At 41.5% G+C, this 25,501-nt stretch overlaps 1 protein-coding gene across 3 annotated transcripts in view; it reads right to left on the bottom strand.

Annotated features, from left to right (window-relative positions):
* Positions 1-25,501, bottom strand: part of LOC115223453 (calcium homeostasis endoplasmic reticulum protein) — a 135,758-nt gene that overhangs the window by 101,242 nt on the left and 9,015 nt on the right. For all 3 annotated transcript variants that reach the window (XM_036512661.1, XM_029794030.2, XM_029794029.2), the window contains exon 2: positions 21,243-21,413. In XM_036512661.1, the coding sequence (XP_036368554.1) occupies positions 21,243-21,413 (171 nt within the window). The remainder of the gene's footprint in view (positions 1-21,242; positions 21,414-25,501) is intronic.

Below are 25,501 nucleotides of genomic sequence, written 5' to 3' on the forward strand. Positions count from 1 at the left end.
CACATACACACACACACACCACTATAATTTTCAAGCTAGATGTAGGTCACCACTTCTAAATTCTAACACTGTTGTCTATTCATTGAATGTTGAAAGCTTACTTCAAGCCATAAAATTATGGACTACTTGGCATACCACAAATATATAATAACACATATGCACAGAGCCAATACAGAAAGTTGACACAGAGGGCTGTGATATATTGTGTGTACAATTATGCATAAAAACAATCAAACATGAATTGAAAAAGCACTTATATACACTTAGAACATAAAATATATTTAATCACTCAGTTGATTTTGTTGTTTATCTCTATGGTATAGGAGACACTGTATTTGCCAGAAAATCCATATTTTAGGTCATTTTATATTTTTCATTAGTGAAATAAAAGAAATAAAGTATATATATATATATACACACACACATACATACATACATACATATATGTATATCATCATCGTTTAGCGTTCGCTTTCCATGCTAGCATGGGTTGGACAGTGGTGGTGCCCCAGCATGGCCGTGGCCTTCGGGCTGAAACATTTTTAAGGATTTAAGGATATATATATTTACATATTTTTTTTAATCATATGAGAACTTAAGATTTGTATATAGCTGCTATTTCAGTCTAGTTGGATTTCATCAGTACAAAGAAAAGGATGACAACTCTGAAATTTCCTGTTGTGTCCTTGAGCAAGGCACATCATTTCATTGTCATATAATGTCCATCTTCCACGCTCGGATGAGCATGATGGTTCAATGGGATCCAAGCCAGAGAATTATGCTGAGCACCAATGCTTTGGCATAATTTCTATAGCCCGATGCTCTTTCTAGTGTCAACCATTTGACACAATGGTTCTAATCCATTTTTTGCCTGTGGAACTTTTTGATTCCTATTTTACTCTACTGGATCTCCATAGCCATTTGATGTGCATTAGAAAAAATCCTACTGTATTCTTATAATTAAAGAGTCAGCAGAAATTCGCCATTACCTTCTGCCGGAACCGCATGGAGCTTAGGTGTTTCGCTCATAAACACACACATCGCCCTGCCTAAGATTCGAACCCACAATCCCTCAACCATGAGTCTGCTGCTCTAAGCACTAGGCTATGTGCCGCCACATATTCATATATATATACAAACAATATTTTTTATTGTAGGGCTATAAATATTGAAGTGGGCACTAAAATATTTGCGGTAGAGCATAAATAGTTATTAAAATGTTGTTAGGATTTAAGTTCTCACAGAATTTATTGCTCAAGTTTGGCAGTCAAAGCTGATAGTTCTGCTGAAGTTGGTATGAAACTTTCTGAAGCTGTAGAATAAATTAAATCTTTGCCAGGGCCTGAGAGTTCTTCAAACAATCATGTAATAAGGTTTGTTCATCCATGTTCAGATGTTGGAATGAACATTTAAGGGTAGAACTTCTCTGAGTGTGCATGAGTGTGTGTGTTCTTAGGATCATAATGAGATAATGTTCTAGACTGTTCATCATCATCATCATCATCATTTAAAGTCCATCTTCCATGCTGGGTTCAAGCAAGGGTTCGAGGACTGCATTGTGATCCAGTGTCTGCTTTGACATGACTTTTAGGGCTAAATACCCTTCCTAAAGCCAACACCTTAACATCATGTACCAGATTTTTTTTTTCATGAACCTAACACCAGTGAGGTCACCTTGCAGCTTGCCAGATATGAAGCTTGAGGGAGGGGTGGCTTTACGCTAAGAGGGAGGGTGGTTTTATACAAGGAAATGAGGTTTCAAGTATGAGAGAAATGGGTAGGACAGAGCAGGTTTTTTAGTAGGAGCTGTGTCCAGGTTTTTAGAATAATCGTGTATTCAACTCTTCAGCAAGACACTCACTCCTTCCCCTCTATCATACTTTCATATCTCTCAATACTATACCCTATTCAGCTGAAAGGTCTTGTCTCATGGATAACTTGGTGCCACAAAGAAAAAACTACACCCAGAAGACTCTGTGAAGTGGCTGGTATCAAGAAGGGCTTCCAGCTATAGAAAGCTTGCCAAAGCAGAGCTTGGAGCAATCTCCTGGCTCAACAGTTTGTATTAAACCATCCAAATTATGCTAGCATGGAGACATTAGATAATGATGATGATGATGATGATGATGGTGATTGCCATTGTCATAGCAGGGGTAGTGTAGTTTTTTTTTAAAGATGGTAGGATGGTTGTGTGTGGTTTGAGGGAGGTTTGGCTATCCTTTCTTGTAGACTTAGTGACAGCATAGAGGTTCCATCATTTTGTGGAGTGGCAAAATAAGTAGAGTACTAAACCAAATGCCTTACTGTAGCATATGTGGCACTCTTGCTCTATAGTTCAACCCCATTTGGGATGGTCATAACTGGAACATCATCATCATCATCATCATCATCATCATAAATCATCGTTTAACGTCCGCTTTCCATGCTAGCATGGGTTGGACGATTTTGACTGAGGGCTGGCAACCAGATGGCTGCACCAGGCTCCAGTCTTGATCTGGCAGAGTTTCTACAGCTGGATGCCCTTCCTAAAGCCAACCACTCCGAGAGTGTAGTGGGTGCTTTTTACGTGCCACCTGCACGGGGGCCAGTCAGTCAGTACTGGCAATGAACTCGCTCGAATCTTTTTACACGTGCCACCAGCACAGGTGCTAGTAAGGCAACGCTGGTAATGATTACACTTGAATGGTGCTTTTTATGTGCCACTGGCACGGGGGCCAGTCAGGCAGTACTGGCAATGAACTCGCTCGAATCTTTTTACACGTGCCAGTGAAGCGACGTTGGTAACGATCACGTCTGAATGGTGCCCTTTTACGTGCCACGGGTACAAAAGCCAGTTGGCTACTCTGGCAACGATCACGCTCGGATGGTGCATAAATCGTTGGGCATAAATCTGTTACATCAAGACTTATTCGATGCCGAAAAAAAACAAGCTGGAGCTGCTATGTTCTTCACGTGACAAATACAAATGTGGTGAATTGGGGTGCAATGAGTCGTACTCAATTAAGCAAGAGAACGAAAGATCTTCAGCACCGAAGCTTGTTGCTCAACCGGCTCCGTACGTGACATACTTCTGCTCAATTATGGCTGAGATGGCACAATAACAACATAACTAACATGCTTTCATGCAGAAACATAAGAAGAAAAAAAACAGCTGATGGAAAGATAATTTAAATCTTCGGTGTTTGATTGGCTGGTTGGTCGGTCAACGGAGGTCAGTTCATGGGGCACCATTGAGATATGGTTGAATCAGTCGGTTATCTAGTACAGTGAAGAAACACAACACGTGGTATACATGTCATGAGTTATAAATATCTAGAGAACACCTGGTTCAATTCTCATGCCGTTCTATATTTATATAAGTTTGTTTGTATGCTTGTGTGTGTGTGTGTGTGTGTGTATGATTTACTTGACTGAATACAACGATAGCAAAGGGACCATTCAATGTTCTGGTATATTTGCAATTCATTAGTAGAAAGAGGGAGAGAAGGAAGTGGGGGAAGAGAGAGAGAGGGCAAAGACAGAGAAAGAAAAGGGGGAAAGAGAGAGAGAGAGAGAGGTTCTGGCTCACCTGAGAAATTGTAAGCATTAATAACAATTGTCAATAGCTTTATGACTGTCTTACAATACTAGAAATAGCAGTCAAACACTCTCAAACTCCAGCCTACTGTCGTAAACAAACGAAAAGGAGGAGTGGGGTTGCACGTGATAGATGAAGTCTTGTGTTTGTAGTATATAAAAAGACTTGATTAGTCATGACTTACGATAAGAATTCTTTCTTGCTGTATCAGGACTGACCTAAGGTCAGCCACAATAACAGCTGTTGATGGTTATTGATTGCAAATGTCAGAGTGGCTGTGTGGTAAGTAGCTTGCTAACCAACCACATGCTTCCAGGTTCAGTCCCACTGCGTGGCATCTTGGGCAAGTGTCTTCTGCTATAGCCCCGGGCCAACCAATGCCTTGTGAGTGGATTTGGTAGACGGAAACTGAAAGAAGCCTGTCGTATATATGTATATATATATATGTATGCGTGTGTGTGTGTCTGTGTTTGTCCCCCTAGCATTGCTTGACAACCGATGCTGGTGTGTTTATGTCCCCGTCACCTAGCAGTTCGGCAAAAGAGACCGATAGAATAAGTACTGGGCCTACAAAGAATAAGTCCTGGAGTCGAGTTGCTCGATTAAAGGCGGTGCTCCAGCATGGCCGCAGTCAAAATGACTGAAACAAGTAAAAAGAGTAAAAGAGTAAAGAGTAATAGATGATTTTTTTAGTTCAAGAAAATGACACTTCCCAACCGCTAAGTTCCAGGTTCAGTCCCACAGCATAGCACTTCACGCAAGTGTCTTCTATTACTGCTCTTGTACTGACCCAATACCTTGTAAGTGAATTTGATGGACAGAAACTGTATGGAAGCCCATCGTGTGTGTGAGTGTGTGTGTGTCAAATCAGTCTTGATGCAACAGATCTATGATCAATGACGTTCCAGTTATGACATCTCCAATGGAATTGAACAATAGAACAAGAATGTCACATATGATACAGTAAGGCATTTGGTTCAGTACTTCACTTGTTCTGCCACGCCACAAAATGATGGATCCTCTATGCTGTCATTCAGCCTACAAGAAAGGATAGCCAAACCTCCCTCAAACCACACACTACCATCCTACCATCTTTAAAAAAAAAACTACACTACCACTGCCATGATGACGATGACAATGACCGTCATCATCATCATCATCATCATCATCTAGTTTGTGTGTGTGTTGTGTTTGTTTTCCACCACTACTTGATGACTGGTGTTAGTTTGTTTACATCCTTGTAGATTTTGGCTACAAAATCTTATATGGATCCCCAAGAGCCATATGGATCCTGGTTAAGGTGGACCACTGTTCTAGAGGTTAAATTGTTGCTTAACCCTTTAGCATTCAGATTGATTTTTTTTTATTTCCCTCAAGGGGACAACATAGAAATTCAGATTACTCTGTTAAAAGTAACATTTTTTTCAAAGTGTTTTGAATTAATCATGGATTATCTTGTAGCTTTGAAGTTTCAATGATGCAATTGTTGATTTTTAGAATGTCAGTGGAGGTTAGGTGTGAGGGGCCAGATATGGCCAGTTTGAATGTAAAACAAGTAGAATATATTGGGCTGGATTTGGCTAGTTTAAACACTAAAAGGTCAAGAACCCTGAGAGTAAAGACTGTAAAGGTTCGATCATGCTCAACTGCCAGAAGGAAATTGGAGGCCGGGGGGGGGGACAGAGAACAGCAACACGGTGACCTAGATTTAGTGTTAGAAACAAGTAGGTCAGTCTTGGCTGCACAGGAGGAAAGGGTTTACCACATCTCAGAAGAATGAGAGCAATAATTGTTACTTCCATAGGGGGGGCGTGATATGAAAAGTCTAACATCTGAAGATTGTGTGTGGGGGGTATAGGAGAGTAGGGTATGGAGGGTGTTGGGCAGGGAAAGGATAGAGTGGGGTTGAAATAGGGATAGAGAAAGTATGAGGAGCAGGGATAGGGAGGTTGTGGGAGAGGTGATGTCAAGGGCATGAGGGGATGTGGAGATGGTGGAGGCGGGGGGAGGGGTAGAAGTTGCACAGTATGGATGTAGACCAGTGCTTTTCAAACTTTTTGCTGGAGCGGAACCCCAAGAAAACATTCCACTGGCTCAAGGAACCCCTGTGCAATAATTTAATTGTCCTATGCACACATATCTGCACAGGAGAATTAAAAATGACTGCCGATTTTAGCAGTTTTGTAACTTCTTGCGGAACGCCTGGACTGTACTGGCGGAACCCTAAGGTTCCGCGGAACCCTGGTTGAAAACCACTGATGTAGACTATCGAGACCCCACCCCACCCTGCAAAGCATTAAGTAACCAAGGCACAAACAAGCTTCAACCTGGGGAATTGAAATGGAAACAGGAATGGGGTAGATTCCATTCTTTATTCTCCAGAGACATAGAACCACCCCCAGAGAAAGCACAGGTAGATTAGTAGTGGTGACGGTGGTGGTGGTGGTTGGTGGTGGTAGTGGAAGCGTTACATCATGAACAAATCATCCTTCCATTCACTGCATCCGTTCTCCACCAACATCACCACCACCCCCACACACATTACCATCAACGGTGGATGAATGGAGTATATGACTACCTACATCTCAAACGAGTTAAGTGAGCTACCCTGGGTGGTGATAATAGGTAAGCTGGAAGGTGGGTGGGTTACATCCGGGATCAGAATTGCCAGTAAGCCTGCACAGAAACTGAATTCAGTGCCTGCCAGCAAGGCCAGGGTGAGTAATTTAGTGTGTGTGTATATATATAAATATACATATAAATATACATATCAGAGAATGTGTATGTGTATATATATATATATATATATATATATACACAAACATATACACATATACACACACATACACATTCTCTGATATGTATATTATATATATATATATATATATATATATATATATATATTTATGTATATATGTGTATGTGCACATATATATATATTTATGTATATATGTGTATTTGCACATATATATTATATATATATATATATATATATATATATATATATATATATATGATATATATATATATATATATATGTATATATGTAAGTTTACATCTTAAACATTTGGCACGAGTCCCAAATTTTCTCTCATAGAAACAACAGCATCCTCACCAGCAGCAGTAGAAGCAGCAAAAAAATAATATAAAAAACTAAAAATACAAAATATAAAAAAAAAACAGAACAACTGCAAGACTGCAAGTCAGTGCTGTGTTGAATGGCAGCATAAGGTGTGTATTTCAAATTCTACAGAACAGATGTGAGTCTGACAATGAAAATTATGAAGACGTTTAGATGCTTAATTGAAACAAGGTGAGCGAATGGAATTTTCTAAGAGAACAAAAAAATTCCATGTAGTATAAGCTTTTCTCTTTCATCTTTCATTTGTTACACTTAGTTGTCTGTGGCCATGCTGGGGCACTGCCTTAAAAGGCTTTTAATTGAACAAATCTACCCCAGGCCCTACCTTTTTTTTTCCTAACCCTTTGGCATTTAGGTTACTCTCTCTTTACTCTTTTACTTGTTTCAGTCATTTGACTGCGGCCATGCTGGAGCACCGCCTTTAGTCGAGCAAATCGACCCCGGGACTTATTCTTTGTAAGCCCAGTACTTATTCTATCGGTCTCTTTTGCCGAACCGCTAAGTGACGGGGACACACCAGCATCAGTTGTCAAGCAATGCTAGGGGGACAAACACAGACACACAAACACACACATATACACATATATATATATATATACGACAGGCTTCTTTCAGTTTCCGTCTACCAAATCCACTCACAAGGCATTGGTCGGCCCGAGGCTATAGCAGAAGACACTTGCCCAAGATGCCACGCAGTGGGACTGAACCCGCAACCATGTGGTTGGTTAGCAAGTTACTTACCACACAGCCACTCCTGCGCCTATACTCTGTCAAGTAATGCTTATATATTCACATTGTTTTGAATTAATCATGCATTATCTCACAGCTTTGCAATTTTGATGATTTTTTTTTTTTCAACATCAAAATAAAAATCAAATGGAAATTGTAATTAAGACACCTGTGCCGGTGACACATAAAAAGCACTGTCCGAACGTGGCAGATGCCAGCGCCGCCTGACTGGCGTCTGTGTCGGTGACACATAAAAGCACCAACCGATTGTGGCCGTTTGCCAGCCTGCTCTGACCCGTACCGGTGGCACGTAAAAAGCACTCACTACACTCTCAGAGTTGTTGGCGTTAGGAAGGGCATCCAGCTGTAGAAACACTGCCAGATCAGACTGGTGCCTGGTGCAGCCTCCATGGCTTACCAGACCCCGGTTGAACCGTCCAACCTATGCTAGCATGGAAAACGGACGTTAAATGATGATGATGATGATGATGATGTGACTGTTTATCTTTAAAATGACATTGTAGGATAAGTGTGAAAGTCTGGATCTGACCTGTTTGAACATAAAACATGTAGAATATTCAGGTTGGATATGGCCAGTTTAAATACTAGAGGGTTAAGCCTGGTACTTATTCTATCGGTCCCCTTTGCCAAAGTGTTAAGTTATGAAGATGTCAACAAATCAACACAGGTTGTGAAGTAGTGGTGGGGGACAAACAGAAACGCGCGCACACACACACACACACAGATGCACATGCGCATACAAACAGGCTTCTTTCAGTTTCAGTCTACCAAATCCATTCACGGGGCTTCAATCAGCCTGGGACTGTAGTAGAAGACACTTTCCCAGTGGCAAGCAAACTTCTTATCACACATCGGATGAACAGGAAAGTGTTTATGGAATTCATTAGAGTTTGCCAGAAGCTGTGTTCATAAAGGATTAATTACACATGCATGTATAGCTGCACAAATGCATTGTCACCACTAGTAGGATTGGATTAGGATATTCACTGTGAAAGTGGCTAGTTTGATTAACTCTATTGCAAATACCAGTTTAGAGTAATGACAAAATCTGGTGGTGATATATGTGGTGATGAGTGATGGTAGTGATGATGGTGGTGGTAATGCTGCTACTGCTTTTGTTTGTTTGTTGGTTTGTTGAGCGAAGCGGCCTTCATCCCTAGTGGGAGAAGTCCGAAATGTGATCCTTTGCTATTCGTAAGACCCGCAGAAGAGAAAGCAGGTCAACCCCCGACACCGAGAGCATCAACGGATGGATGAATGCGCATCCAAGTTCAGCGGTTGCGTAGGAAGTCGGGGACAAGAAACAGGAAGAAAGAGTGAGAGAAAGTTGGAGCGAAAAAGTACAACAGGGGTCGCCACCACCCCCTGCCGGAGCCTCGTGGAGCTTTGGGTGTTTTCGCTCAATAAACACACACAACGCCCAGTCTGGGAATTGAAACCGCGATCCTCTGACTGCAAGTCCGCTTCCCTAACCATTGGGCCATTGCGCCTCCTTGCTGCTGCTGCTGATGACAATGATAAAGATGACAAATGTTGCTTATACTGCTAATGGTTATGATGATGATTATTGAGATGATGATAAAGATAGTAGTACAATAACAGTAGAAAAATGATACCAAGAGAAGGGTGGGGCAGGCAGTAGGATTTATTCAAAAGCCCCACCCAAAGAGTTACCAAATTCTTACTGCAGGGTATATATATCATCATCATATGTGTGTGTGCAGGCACAGGTGTGACTGTGATAAGAAACTTGCTTCCCAACCATATGGTTTAGGGTTCAGTCTCACTGTATGGCTCATTGGGCAAGTGTCTTCTACTAAAGCCTCTGAGTGGATAGGCAGAAACTGAAAGAGAGAGTGAGAGAGAGTAGGTGTGTGTGTGAATCTGTCTCCAACCACCACTTGCCAACCAGTGTTGGTTTGTTTACATCCTTGTGACTCAGCAGTTAAACAAAAGAAACTGATAGAATAAATACCAGGCTTAAAAGATAAGAACTGGGATCGATTCATTTGACTAAAACCCTTCAGAACATTTAGCCCTTTAGCATTTAAACCGGCCATATCCGGCCAAAAGTATTCTACCTGTTTTATGTTCAAACTGGCCAGATCTGGTCTCTCACACCAACCCTACAATATCATTTTAAAAATTAACAGCTACCTCATCAAAATCTCATAGCACCAAGATAATGCCTGATTAGTTCAAGGCAATGTGAATAAAAAAGGATTAATTTTGGCAGAATAATGCGAACACTAAAGGGTTAAGGCATTACACCCAACATGGCCACAGTTCAATGTCTTAAACGAGTAAAAGGTTATATATCCCAGCAGTAATGGCAGTGCCCCAGCATGGCCGCAGCTCTTGAGCTGAAACTAGCAAAGAAAAATAAAAATATGTATATATGTCTATAGGTACATATGAGGGGTGGTGGCTGGGGATGGGGTGAGTAGCTAACCTAGCCCACATTGCACAACTTGTCACCCACAAGGCATCTGTTCCACTCCTTTTCAACAAAGAGCACAAGAACATGAAAAACTGAACATTCAACATCCAGCGACAGGAGTCTGGTTGTCATGACTACCGCAACATGAGGACTGAAGGGGTGCAGGAGGGAACAAGGAGTGAGAGTGAGAGAAAGAAGTGGGGGAGGGGGGCTCTACCCCCAGAAGTTGGAGAAGGAGCAGAACAGTAGTTTCATTATTTTATTTGTTTCAGTAATTTGATTGCGGCCATGCTGGAGCACCACCTTATTTTTTAGTCAAACAAATTGACCCCTGGACTTATTCTTTGTAAGCCTAGTACTTATTCTATTGGTCTCTTTTGCTGAACCGCTAAGTTACAGCCACATAAACACACTATGTTCTTGTGTCAAGGCGGCGCTGGCATCGGCCATGTTCGGATGGTGCTTTTTACATGCCACCGGCACAGTATGTATATGTGTGTGTGTGTGTGTGTGTATATATATATATATATATATATATATATATATATATATATATATATATATATATATATATATATATATATATATATATATAATATATATATATATATAATATATATATATATATGTGGAGGCACAATGGCCCAGTGGTTAGGGCAGCGGACTCGCGGTCATAGGATCGCGGTTTCGATTCCCAGACCGGGCGTTGTGAGTGTTTATTGAGCGAAAACACCTAAAAGCTCCACGAGGCTCCAGCAGGAGGTGGTGATCCCTGCTGTACTCTTTCACCACTCTTTCTTCGGTTGGCCTGCTCGCTTAGCCAGCGGGGTGGCGTCATTCGAAGGCTAAAACAATGCAAACGCATTGTGACCAGTGATGTGTAACTACATCTGATGGACTGGTCGGTTACGTGATATATATATATACCATTATTCATCATCATGATCATTTAACATCCACTTTTCCATGCTTGCATAGGTCAGACAGAATCTACAGAGAAAGGATCTTCTTCTACAGCCAGATGCCCTTCTCTTACTTGTGGCTGAATACTCCACAGATGCATGTACTCTTAGCGTATCTCTTAAACAAAATCAGTGTGACATTGCATGGCACAACAAGGCTGGCGATTCGAATTATTGCATACAAACATCCAAACAGGCTTCAGCACAGTTTCTGCCTACCAATGTCACCAAGAAAAATCAGGTCAATTCCTGGCTGTGGTAAAAAGACATACGTGGGTGACATCACAGTGGGATTGAACTTGCAATCAAATGATTGCGAAGCAAACATCTTAACCATTTGGCCATGCTACATCTATGTAATCTACTAGTTACATACTATACTTACAAGCATGAATACATTATACACACACTCAACATTCTACATACATACACACACTCTGCATCATACTTACACACACTCACTATACACCATACTATTTCTTTATTACCCACAAGGGGCTAAACATAGAGGGGACAAACAAGGACAGACAAAGGGATTAAGTCGATTACATCGACCCCAGTGCGTAACTGGTACTTTATTTATCGACCCCGAAAGGATGAAAGGCAAAGTTGACCTCAGCGGAATTTGAACTCACAACGTAATGTAACGGTAGACGAAATACCACGAAGCATTTCGCCCAGTGGTATACACCATACATACCTACACACACTCTATACCACACAAACACACACACACATACTATACAGATGCACACATTCTCACACACAGTCCCTATCTACCTTACTTAGTTTGTTGGGGGGGGGATAAGAATGCCAAGAAAGTCAGTGAATACTTTCCAAAATAACACTTTCTCCGCTATCGAGGTCCCCCACCCATCATCTCAAGCTAAAAAAAAATGGGGGGGCGCTGCACCATCAATTAGTTAACCCTAATACTACCACTTCACATACACAGAAGAGAGGAAGTATGTAAGGAGTTGGGTGATTGGGGGTTGCAAAAAAAACTAGGGGGAAAAAAAAGAGAGCAGTAGCTGGTTCTATCTTTAGTAGATAGCAGCTAAAAATGTCCAAAGTGTATGTGTATATGTATGCATGTATATCTATGTGTATGTATATATATATGTGTATGTGTATATATTTATAGCAACTAAATGGAATGTTTTGGGTGTCAAAGTTGACAGATAACCTTCAGTTAATTGTTAGGCCTGTCTAGCACAGGTGTCCTACCAACAACCGCATAAGTGCTTTCTCAATTTGCAGCCAACATACACACCAGTGCATGCACACATACACACACACACACACATGTACATAGGTACATGCATACACTCATGGATACATACTATGCATGCATGCATGCATGCAATACTTGCATGTATACAAATACATTTACATACACAAATCAACCCCGGCACCTTCGACTATAGCCCCAGGCTGACCAAAGCCTTGCGAGAGGATTTAGTAGACAGAAGAAACCTGTCATGAGACAGACAGACAGAGTGTGTGTGTGTGTGTGTGAGTATTACTGTCTCCTTGCAATGACGTTATGTGCAAGCTGTAAGCGAGTGTCACCAACATACGATGAACCTATGGCATGTTATTCAAGCACTCAACTACAAGTTCACAGCATCTTGTAGCAGAAACAGCTGTAAGCTATTGAAGTTCATAACAAAACTATTGTTTTTCCTGTCATCTCTTATATATATATATATAATATATATATATATATATATATATATATCAAAAGGATGTGCTATAATACTATTCCACAGCCATACCAACAATCCGACAAACCTCCATCATCAGCTGCCCCATGGATATCATTATGGTTTTGACACATGGACAGTACCACTCAATCCGGCGGTGTCAACAGCACTACTATAAGTGTTGTTTGGGAACAAACAAACCAAAGAAACGACAACTTTGAAACACATTTACCCAATGTACAACCGTATCAATAAATAAATTCCATAAGTAAATTACAACGACTCCTAAATGCATAACTAAACAGCGAAAACTCTATTAAATCATACAAAATTATAATCCCTACTGTCTTCTATAGTGTAATATAAAAGAAAAAGCTTAATAACCACATTATTACAATCATGATCTTTGTTTCAGAAAATAATAATGGCAGACCCTCAGCTAACTCAAGAAATGAAGATGCATGCTGTTGTGGTTATAAAGGCTGAGTATAGTGATTTAGAGTTAACTCTGCCGCCTACATTGAGGTCCTGGAAACAATTGTTAAGCCCTGGATAGACAGTGTATGCAATGGAAGGCCATATGTGTTTCAGTAATACTCTACAATATGACACATGGCTCTAGTAACACAGGAATGGATGGCTGAAACTTTTCACGATCACATAACCCCTAACATTTGGCCTCCTAATTCCCCATATTTCAATCCATTGGACTATTACATGTGGAGTATTGTTGAGAGAGAGGTCAATGAACATGCCCATAATACCAAAGATTCTTTGAAAGCTGCCATAGTCAGAGTAATGTCCAAAATGAACCAGGGCCACTTGATTTGAGCATGGAGATGATTTAGATCTCATATAGAAGCAGTTGTTGAAGCTGAAGGTGGCTTCATTGAATAACATTATAGAAAAGAAGGTTTATTTTTATCCTCATAGCATTTTTTGATAAATAAAGTTATTATCTATTATATATGTTTTTTTTTTATAAACATAAATCTGTCCTCAAATATCTTACGCACCCTGTATATAGATATATATATATACATATTTACATATATATGTAATATATATATATATATATTCATTTACTTGTTTCAATCATTTTGACTGTGGCCATGCTGTAGCACTGCCTTCTAGTTGCACAAATCAATCTCAGGGCTTATTCATATATATATGATGGGTTTTTTTCAGTTTCTACCTAAAAAAAAATCCATTCTCAAGGCTTTGGTTGGTCCGGGATTATAGTGCCACATAATGGGACTGAACTCAAAATCACATGATGAACAGTCATATATGTGCTATGCATCATCATCATCATCATTTAACCAGTGCTGGCAAGCAGGAGAACTGTACCAAGTTCCAGTCTTATTGGCCCGGTTTCTATGGCTGGATGCTGTTCCTAATGCCAACCACTTTACAGTGCATGTTGGGTGCTTTTAATGTGGCACCAGCACAGGGCATTTGCAGGCCAAACTTCATCAGCAGGAGCAGTCTTAACACTTCTGCTGTGAAGGATGGGTTTTCTTGAGTACAAGGCACCAGATATCTCGGTCCTTTGTCATCTCCTCTGTAAGGTTCAGTGTCTTGAGGTCGTCCTATGCAATGTATTAAAAACACACAAGATCACTAAATACCCTGGCATCATTTTCTGACTTCAAGACTCCATGGCACATCTGTGGACCACATAAGCAAATTGCTTGAAAACATGTAGTCTAGGTGAGTGCTTGACACTGCTAGAAATAGCACCTAAAATTCTGTTATGAATCATAGCCTACCCTCTTAATACAGATATAGAAAGGCACATTGGATGATGTAATCTTAGATGCACAGTGCCTAGGGAAAAAACACGATAAATTGAGTAGCCAAGGGCTAAAACAACTGGAAGTGTACTTCATGGAACAACATATGGTGTCACAAGTACCATAAGATATGCTATAACTGTGTGTGCTTATTTACTGAAGATAAGCAAAGATAAAAGTTAATAAGAAAATAAAAATAAAAGCGCAAAGGTAAATGATAGATAAGATTCATTATTTAGATATTTTTTTGTTTAAATTAATCAGGAGAGATAGGGCAGTGCCCTTGACCTTTGCATGACCTCCCTACCTGGGAAGATCGAGTGTATGTGTCTAAGTATATATGTGTGTGTATGTTTGTAAGTATGCATGCATACACATATGCATATAACACACTGATGTATGCATTTCTGTATGCTTGCAAAATATGCATGTATGCATGCATATGTAGGCATACAACGTATCTATCTATCTATCTATCTATATATATATATATATAAAGTCAAATACAAAAAAACAATATATATATATATCTTTATGCATGCTTGTATATGCATATATACAGTTACATACAATCTGCAAGCATGCACACATGTTTATCCCTCTATGTGTATGCATACACATATGCATATACACACACTGATGTATGCATTTCTGTATACTTGCAAAGTATGTATGTATGTATGCACATGTAGGCATAAAATATCATCATCATCATCGTCATTTAACTTCCGCTTTCCATGCTAGCATGGGTTGGACGATTTGCCTGAGGGCTGGCGAACCAGAAGGCTGCACCAGGCTCCAATCTCGATCTGGCAGAGTTTCTACAGCTGGATGCCCTTCCTAACGCCAACCATTCCGAGAGTGTAGTGGATGCTTTTACGTGCCACAGGCATGAGGGCCAGTCAGGCGGTACTGGCAACGATATTTATATATATATATGTCTATATGCATGCTTGTATATGCATATATACAGTTACATACAATCTGCAAGCATGCATGCAGACCATGTCATGCATGCATGTATGCATGCTCATGCACACCATGTGTGAGTGTGCACACATGTCTATCCCTCTATGTGTATGCACAGATTTTGGTTGTGCAGTTCATCCATTATAAACTGCCACAACCCCTAAACACACACACACACACACACACAAATTTCAGTGTTCCAACCTAACGCCATGCCAACCACTACATCACACCCAACCTCAACAAAAAGCAAAATGCTACTTTACTAACCGATCTACCTCCTCACTCATGCATTACCCAAAACCCTTAACTCCAGTGACATCTTTAGACATGGGTACACCAAACAGTTGCTCAGGTCCCTCCTGGTCTAGGGCCCAATTCTGATCCATATATGCTACGGCTTCATCATCATCATCAACATCTGTTTTCCATATTATATACATCATATGAGATGTATGGGTGCCAGGGAAATATGACCTGTGTATCACATGACAGGCAAAGGGTCGATAGATAACTGGTCCTCCATTGGATACAGCAATGAGGGTTGCAGTTGATCTGATCAACAGAACAGCCTGCTTGTGAAATTAACATGTAAGTGGCTGAGCACTCCACAGACACATATACCCTTAATGAAGTTCTTGGGGGGAGATTCAGCATGACACAGAGTGTGATAAGGGCTGACCCTTTGAAATACTGGTACAACTCATTTTTGCCAGCTGGAGAAAAAAAAAAATTCAAGTGAGGTCGGTGCCAGTACCGCCTGACTGGTCCCCGTGCCATTGGCACGTAAAAGCATCCACTACACTCTCGGAGTGGTTGGCGTTAGGAAGGGCATCCAGCTGTAGAAACTCTGCCAGATCAAGACTGGAGTCTGGTGCAGCCATCTGGTTCGCCAGCCCACAGTCGAACCATCGAACCCATGCTAGTATGGAAAACGGACGTTAGACGACGATGATGATGATGATGAGAGGACTGGAGCAAGGTGAAATAAAGTGTCTTGTTCAAGGAGACAATGCACTATGCAGTATCAAACTCACAGCCTTACAATCATGAGCCAAACACCCTAACCATTAAGCCACAAGCAAATAAACAACAGAAACAAGCCTCTCCCTACAGTAAAAAAAATATAAATAAATAAAAACAATTCCACTCAGCCCAAATCTCTCACCTATACACCTGAACTGGCAGTCATTGGAACAAAACGCCTATCAGTATTTGTTGCAGCTAAGTTCAACTCCTGCTGAGATCAACGTTACCTTTCAACTCTCATGGGTCAAGTATTAGAGTCAATTTAACCCTTTATCATTCAGATTTCTTTGTCAAATGCAATGCTTATTTTTTCAAATTATCTTGAATTAATCAAACATTATCTTGTGGCTTTGAGATTTCGATAATCATCATCAGCATCATCATTTAACATCCGTTTTCCATGCTAGCATGGGTTGGATGGTTCGACCGGGGTCTGGGAAGCCAGGAGGCTGCACCAGGCTCCAGTCTGATCTGGCAGTGTTTCTACAGCTTGATGCCCTTCCTAACGCCAATCACCCCCGTGAGTGTAGTAGGTGCTATTTACGTGCCACTGGCACAGGGGCCAGAGGAGGCTGGCAAACGGCCACAATCGGTTGGTGCTTTTACGTGTCACCAACTTTTGGTATTTTTTATATAGGCTTAGGAATGGCTGTGTGGTAAGTAGCTTGCTTACCAACCACATGATTCCGGGTTCAATCCCACTGCATGGCACCTTGGGCAAGTGTCTTCTGCTATAGCCTCGGGCCGACCAAAGCCTTGTGAGTGGATTTGGTAGACGGAAACTGAAAGAAGCCTGTCGTATATATGTATATATATATGTGTGTGTCTGTGTTTGTCCCCCCCAACATCGCTTGACAACCGATGCTGGTGTGTTTACGTCCCTGTAACTTAGTGGTTCAGCAAAAGAGACTGATAGAATAAGTACTAGGCTTACAAAGAATAAGTCCTGGGGTCGATTTGCTCGACTAAAGGCAGTGCTCCAGCATGGCCACAGTCAAATGACTGAGACAAGTAAAAGAGTAAAAGAGATATCTACTATCATTAGTGGAATAGCCATGAAATTAAATTTTGCAGTTAAAGGGTTAATGCTATAATTAAAGGAAGACCTTGCAAAGTGAGAGGAGGGGACGTTACCAACACTTAACGATATTTATTAATTATTATTATTACATAATGTAAGCAAAAAAAAAAACTTCAACTAGCAATGAGAAATCAGTACAAATGTAAGATAAACACAAGTGTCTGACGATGGGGGGGGGCAGGGAAGGGGTTGTCGTCAACTCAACCTTTCTACCATTATACAATTATAGAAATGGGGGTGCAGAGGGGGGAAGGAGCAGGGGATGCTGGGAGTCGGGAGGAGGGGGAAATAATGACAGATACAAGAAGCTCTTGATCTCAGAAGTTATTCGAAGTTTCTTACACACACACAGACACACACATGCATGTTCCCACCGTTACCACTGCTCTAGCAGTGTTGTTGTTGTTGTTGGTGGTGGTGGTGATGGTAGCGGTGGTGCAGAGAAGTGAAAGTAGAGGCTTTGCATGTTGTTACATAGAGTGGAATGGAGCAGACAGTCGAGTCGAGTCGGTTAAACGGGTCTTAATTTTGACAGCTCTCCTTGGCAGGATAAACAACTTAACTGCAACACTTAGTCAACCACTACAACAACAACCATAACAACAACAACCACCACCACCACCACCACTACTACTACTACAGCCATCACTACTGTTAGTATAAACAATTATAATCAGCTACATAGCAATTCAAAACTATCCTCTATCTCATCATCATCATCATCATCTTTGAACTCACACCCTCACAATTGTAAGTCTAACACTCTGACCACTGAGGCCATGCACCCTCACATGTTATACCCGATATAGTATCGTTTTAACATCCAATTTCCGTGCTTGCATGAGTCAGACGAAATATGTTAAGGTGGATTTTCTTATGGTTGGGTGCCCTTCCTGTCACCTACCCTCACTTGTTGTTTCTAAGCAGCGCAATGTTTCCCACATGACCAGACATGATTTTTGCAGAAGCCTGGAAATGAAGGACCCCACTTGCAGGACAGAGGACCAAAGCTTTGTGAGTGGATTTGGTAGACGGAAACTGAAAAGCAGCCCATCGTATATATATATGTATGTGTGTGTGTGTGTTTGTCCCCCAACATCGCTTGACAACCGATGCTGGTGTGTTTGCATCCCCCGTAACTTAGCAGTTCGGCAAAAGAGACCGATAGAATAAGTACTGGGCTTAGAAAGAATAAGTCCTGGGGGTCGATTTGCTCGACTAAAGACGGTGCTCCAGCATGGCTGCAGTCAAATGACTGAAACAAGTAGAAGAGTGTTACTTTTCAAATTATTTGAAACAAAGTTGGTATATTTCAACAGAAATAGGATAATGAAAGGGTTAAAAGGAGGAGACAGAAACACTGTGGACAACTGTGTCCGAGTCTTAAGTAGAAGCACCAACAAGAACCTACTTCAAAAGATTTTGTTTGTGGTGATTGTGGATATGTAGCAAGCACCAATCAGAGTTTGCTTCCCACAGAAGAAAGCATAAGCCTACTCAAGATTGCCAATCAACACCATAGAGTGTCTCTTATATATTAATCAAAGCTCAATTCAAAATCAAAGTAAGATGTGAAACCATCACTTGTCTGCAACAGGAGAGTTCACCATATTTATGTCACCATCATCATTTTTATGTCCACTTTTTTGCATATCTGGATTGTTGGATGGTATATTTGTTGAAGTGGATTTTTCTATGGCTGGATGCCTTCCTCGTTGCCAACTGTCAACTGTTTCCAAGTTGGTCTTTTCCCCCATGATCAGAAACGAAAGACAGCACTTGCATGACAGTGGCACTCATTAACAACTATCATGTGATGTCAGAGAGACAAGTAAAACACACACATACACACACAATCATCATTTGATGTCTGTTTTCCATGCCGGCATTGCTTGGACAGTTCCACAGAAACCAACAAGTCGGAAGACTGCACCAATCCTTGCTGTCTGTTTGGCATGGTTTCTTATTTCTTTATTGCCCACAAGGGGCTAGACATAGAGGGGACAAACAAGGACAGACAAAGGGATTAAGTCGATTACATTGACCCCAATGCGTAACTGGTACTTAATTTATTGACCCCGAAAGGATGAAAGGCAAAGTCGACCTCGGCGGAATTTGAACTCAGAACGTAACGGCAGACGAAATACCTATTTCTTTACTACCCACAAGGGGCTAAACATAGAGGGGACAAACAAGGACAGACAAAGGGATTAAGTCGATTACATCGACCCCAATGCGTAACTGGTACTTAATTTATTGACCCCGAAAGGATGAAAGGCAAAGTCGACCTCGGCGGAATTTGAACTCAGAACATAAAGATAGACGAAATACCGCTAAGCTAACGTTTCTGCCAGCTCGCTGCCTTTTGGCATGGTTTCTATGGCTGAATCCCCTGATTAGCTTCTTCCAGTTTCCGTCTACCAAATCCACTCACAAGGCTTTGGTCAACCCAATGCTATAGCAGAAGACACTTGCCCAAGGTGCCACACAGTGGGACTGAACCCAGGACCATGTGGCTGGGAAGCAAACATCACATCACACAGCCACGCCTGCACACATACATGCATGCATGCACACACACACACATACATGCATGCATGCACACACACACACACACACACAGAGTGTTTAAAGATTTCTCTCCACACAATTTCATTTTGGTTGGGGTGTTTGTTTGTCATGGAAATGCAGTGAGATTGACTCCAACTACATTAAGGGTATGCGTCTATGGAGTACTCAGCCACTTGCATGTTAATTTCATAGGCAGGCTGTTCCATTGATTACTTAGTATGTATGCATGTATATCATCATCATCACCATTATCATTTAAATCCGTCTTCCATGTATGTATGTATGCTTGGTTATAAAAGAAACACCCCAAAAACAAACACCCAAAATCACAGTCGAAGACAAGAAATATAAACCAAGGGAGAAATCAATCACCACCATCATCATCATCATCATCATCATCACCTCAATGATAAACACATATTCCGATCATCATCAATAACACACTAGAAATACATTGGTGTTTGTGTGATGTGTGCATGTGACAGAGAGAGACAGACAGAGTGACAGAGAGAGAGAGAAAGAGAAAAAGATAGTGAAAGAGTGAAAGAGAGAGAGAGAGAGAGAGAGCAAGAGAGAGAGATTGAGTGACAGAGATAACTGACTTGTTCAATGTTAAAACATTGTCTTCACCTATTTCTAACTTCAACGAAAATAACGCAAGATAAAAGTGTGGAGACAACAAAAACAACAACAATATCATTATCATCATCATCGACGTCGTCACCACCTCCAAAGCCACCACTTACATACAGAGAGCGAGAGAGAGAGAGAGAGAGAGAGATAGAAATAAAGAGGAGACAGGTGAGAAAAAAAAGAGAGAAATTATGAGCGTCGCATATAATTTTCCAGCAACAGTGCCCCACACAGCCCACTTGGTTTTTCCAAAAATAATAAAAAATAATAATCTCCGAGATAAACCAATTGATAACGAGGTGAGATAATTATTCTCACATCCCCCCCCATACACACACACACAATATGTAAGAGGGACTAAAGAAAGATAATAAGAGGTGGCTACTCACCTGACTGCTCAAAACTAAACAATATTTACTCTCGTTATCTTCCCTCCACCTCTACACCACACTCAAACCACCAGATACACACACACATACACATGCACACACACACACAAACACATTGAGTGTGACACACAGACACACAAGCCAACAGAGAAGGAGAGAAAGAGAAATAGGCAAAGAAAGAGAAGCAAAACACTCACCTGATTGCTCTGCGTTGACTTTGAACTGATAATATTGGTAATATTCTCCGCCGAAGAGAAAACTGAACTTTGCATTGTCTTTCTGTTTCTGTTTGGTCATCTGCTCAAATTCTGGGCCATTTCGGGCCACAAAATTGGCCAGTTTGTCGATGATATTCTTCTGTTCAAGATCTAAACATTGAAAAAAACGAAAAAGAAAATAAATGAATAAAACAGAGGAGAAAGGTTCGTTAATTACAAAGACTCACGAGTTAGTTATAATTAGCAGTTTACGGATGACTAAGTGAGTAGAGTGATTGCTACTAATTAAATCTTTTGTAACCATTCCTCAGTTCAAATTCACTATCTTTGAATTAATTTGGAAAATAACAAAGGATTGTGGTAAGAAGCTTGCGCCTTGGGCAAGTGTCTTCTACTATAGCCTTAATTCGATCAAAGCCAGGTGAGTAGATTTAGTAGGTGGAAACTGAAAGAAACCTGTCATATATATATATACTAGCACCATGACCTGGCGTTGCTGGGTCATAGTGCTAGTGCATGCATATACAGCTGCGTGCATGCGCACATAAACGCGAGTACTGTCCAAATCTCCGACCAATCCCATACAAATAGCTGGCATTCAATTGGCGCATCAAGTTTCGGGCATTTTGATTGGGTTTTGGATAGAAAATTCACAAATAAGTTACTTCTATTGATTTTTTTAATGGCTTTGCGGGGTGACTGGGGAAATGTAAAGATGTGCACGACCACCCTTGGATGGTTTTGAATGACCATAGAAAGTGCGAGCCCTCTAACTGAAAAATTGTGGATTTGTATAAAGGACATGCACACGCACACAAACAAACAGACATTTTGCCGTTTGTGCTCCCCTATATTTCTGCACCCCCCCGCCACGAACCCCCCTCTTCAATACGCTATTTCACCATGCATTACCCCTCTCTCGATATCCTACGTTCTACTTGCCTAGTACCTGTCCTCTGAACCACCCCTCCCACTGGTGCTCCCCTATATTTCTGCACCCTCCCCCATAAAAAGCACCATCCGAACGTGGCCGATGCCAGACCCCTCTGGCACCTGTGCAGGTGGCACGTAAAAAACACCCACTACACTCGCGGAGTGGTTGGCGTTAGGAAGGGCATCCAGCTGTAGAAACACTGCCAGACTAGACTGGAGCCTGGGGCAGTCCCGAGCTCCCCAGACCCCGGTCGAAACCGTCCAACCCGTGCTAGCGCGGAAAACGGACGTTAAACGATGATGATGATGATGATGATGATGATATATATGTGTGTGTGTGTGTGTCTTTGTATCAGTGTTTGACCTCCACCACTACTTGACAACCAGTGTTCATGTGTTTATGTCTCCATAACTTAGCTGTTCCCTGTGTTTACTTTGCAAGTTGTGAGATTTGTGTTTTTTCTGATCACGTCGCCTTACTGGCACTTGTGCTGGTGGCACGTGAAATATTCGAGCAAGGTCGTCGCCAGTGCCGCTGGACTGGCTCCTGTGCAGGTGGCACGTAAAAAGCACCACTTGGGCGTGGCCGTTGCCAGTACCACCAAACTGGGCCTCGTGCCGGTGGCACGTAAAAGCACCCAGTACACTCTCGGAGTGGTTGGCATTAGGAAGGGCATCCAGCTGTAGAAACTCTGCCAGATCAGATTGGAGTCTGGTTCGCCAGACCTCAGTCAAATCGTCCAACCCATGCTAGCATGGAAAGCGGACGTTAGATGATGATGATGATGATGATGTATGCTGTAGTCTGTGATTTTGTCATGAACAAGAACAAAGAGCCAACGTGAAATTTTACATTAAACTTAGGAAGAGTGCTAGAGATGTTGAGCATGCTTCAGCAAGCTTATGGTGACAAGGCAATGGGTTGTATGCATTGTTTCGAGTGGCACGGGCGCTTCAAAAGCAGAACATCCCTAGAAGATGATGAGTGATTTGGAAGACCTGCCACAAGCATCAAGCCCAGAAACATGATATTGTGCATCGAGAATTCATCCCCCAGAGCCAGATTGTCAATCAAGAGTTCTATTGCAATGTTTTGAAGTGTTTGAGGGAGGACATTTGGCAAAAGTAATCTGATCTGTGGAGTGTGAAGAATTGGATTCTTCACCGAGTTCTCCTCACTCGTGAGTTTCTCACCAAAAACAACATGGTATCCTTTCTGCATCCACCCTATTCGCCATATTTAGCCCCTGCAGACTTCCATCTCTTCCCCAAAGATGAAAAGGCAGTTCAAAGGTCACTGTTTTAACACCGGTGCCAAGATCCAGAACAAACTGCAGAAAGTCCTCGACTCGCTTATGGAAAATGACCTCCAGGCCAGATTCCAAAATAGCAGGAACACCAGGACTGGTGTATTGCCAATCAAGGTGACTACTTCAAAGGAGATGATGTTAAAACTTAGGTAAATAGGCTATTTTTTTTATTGAGCGTAACTAGTCCAAGGACCTTTTGATACCACCCCATAAAAATTAATATGGAATTTTGATAGAATGTTTTAATTCAGATCACTTTAAGATCAGATGTTTGTATCGTATAACCAGGTGTGGTTTCAAATAAATTGATGTCAGTAAGGTTAAAACACTTTTTTGATAAGATCTTGCCTGAGACCACTTTCTGTTTTATGACGCAAAATTACGCCAATTTGAGATAATTGTATTTAAAGAAAAACTATCCACTTATAATTCAATTATATAGGAGAAATTTTATTTTGTTCCCCATCCAGATATCATCATCATCATCATCAACAACAATATCCTCATTTGATGTCCATGTTCCATGCTAGCATGGGTTGGATAGCATGACAGGATTCAATGGGCCCCAAGGAGTGCGTCATACTCCAATATCAGTTTTGGCATGGCTTCTATGGCTAGATGCTCTTCCAAACACCAACTGCTGGGTACTTTTTTTGTGCTACAAGCACTTGTGAGGTCACCATGTGACTCGCAAGACTGCAAACTCTGAGTGGGGAGGGGAAACTTTATGCTTTGAGAATAAAGAGTAGAGGCGGGTAAAGTATGAGAGAAAGGACTGGAGCAGAATGGGTTTCTTGTTACAGAGGAGCGACATGACTGCTCACCAGCTGAATAATGGAAAAGTTAGTTGGGACCTTTTTCCCACTAAATACCCTCTAAATTATTAGATTATTTGCAACTAAAAGAAAGCATAGGTGCAAGTGTGGCTGTTTAATGGATGGAAGCACTCTGTTGGTTACGACGACGAGGGTTCCGGTTGATCCGAATCAACGGGTCAGCCTACTCGTGAAATTAACGTGTAAGTGGCTGAGCACTCCACAGACACGTGCAACCCTTAACGTAGTTCTCGGGGGATATTCAGCGTGACACAGAGAGTGACAAGGCCGGCCCTTTGAAATACAGGTACAACAGAAACAGGAAGTAAGAGTGAGAGAAAGTTGTGGTGAAAGAGTACAGCAGGGATCACCACCATCCCCTGCCGGAGCCTCGTGGAGCTTTTAGGTGTTTTCGCTCAATAAACACTCACAACGCCCGGTCTGGGAATCGAAACTGCGATCCTACGACCACGAGTCCGCTGCCCTAACCACTGGGCCATTGCGCCTCCACGGCTGTTTAATAAAAAGTTCGCTTCTCTAAAACATGGTTCTCGGTTTGGTTAGTTGGACATGTGTGTGTATGTGTGTGCATGTGTGTGTGTGCATGTATTTATGCTTTCGTATTTGTGTTTGTTCCCCACCACCTGGTTGACAACCGGTGTTGATGTCTCTACATCCCTGTAACTTAGCAGTTCAGCAAATGAGAACAACAGAACAAGTACCGGGTTTTAAAAAAAGAGAACATTCTGAGGGGGGGGGGGGGCAATTCGTTGACTAAAAATCCTTCGAGGTGCTGCCCCAGCATGGCCACACTCTAATATCTGAAACAAGATATATATAATATATATAAAATATATATGGTACAACTGCTATACAATGCACCAAAGAACATAGCATGAAGGTCACGCTTCACAAAATGTTGCAGCTACCACAGGATACACTAAGTAATATGGCACGAGTGCCACCCCCCAACACACGTCACAACCGTTGTACCACCACTACCATCACCTCCACCACCACCACCACCGCCATCACCACAGCCCTGTACATGACGTGACACACTCGCCACATACTGCACCCAACACATAGGACGCAGACTGACAAAAGTAATATCCTGGTTGATTGACATGTAAATAACATTCACAATAAACCGATCCTTCAGTGGTAACCATGAATAAAT

The sequence above is a fragment of the Octopus sinensis genome, linkage group LG23 (genome assembly GCF_006345805.1).
Source record: "Octopus sinensis linkage group LG23, ASM634580v1, whole genome shotgun sequence".
In the NCBI taxonomy this organism is placed as follows: domain Eukaryota; kingdom Metazoa; phylum Mollusca; class Cephalopoda; order Octopoda; family Octopodidae; genus Octopus; species Octopus sinensis.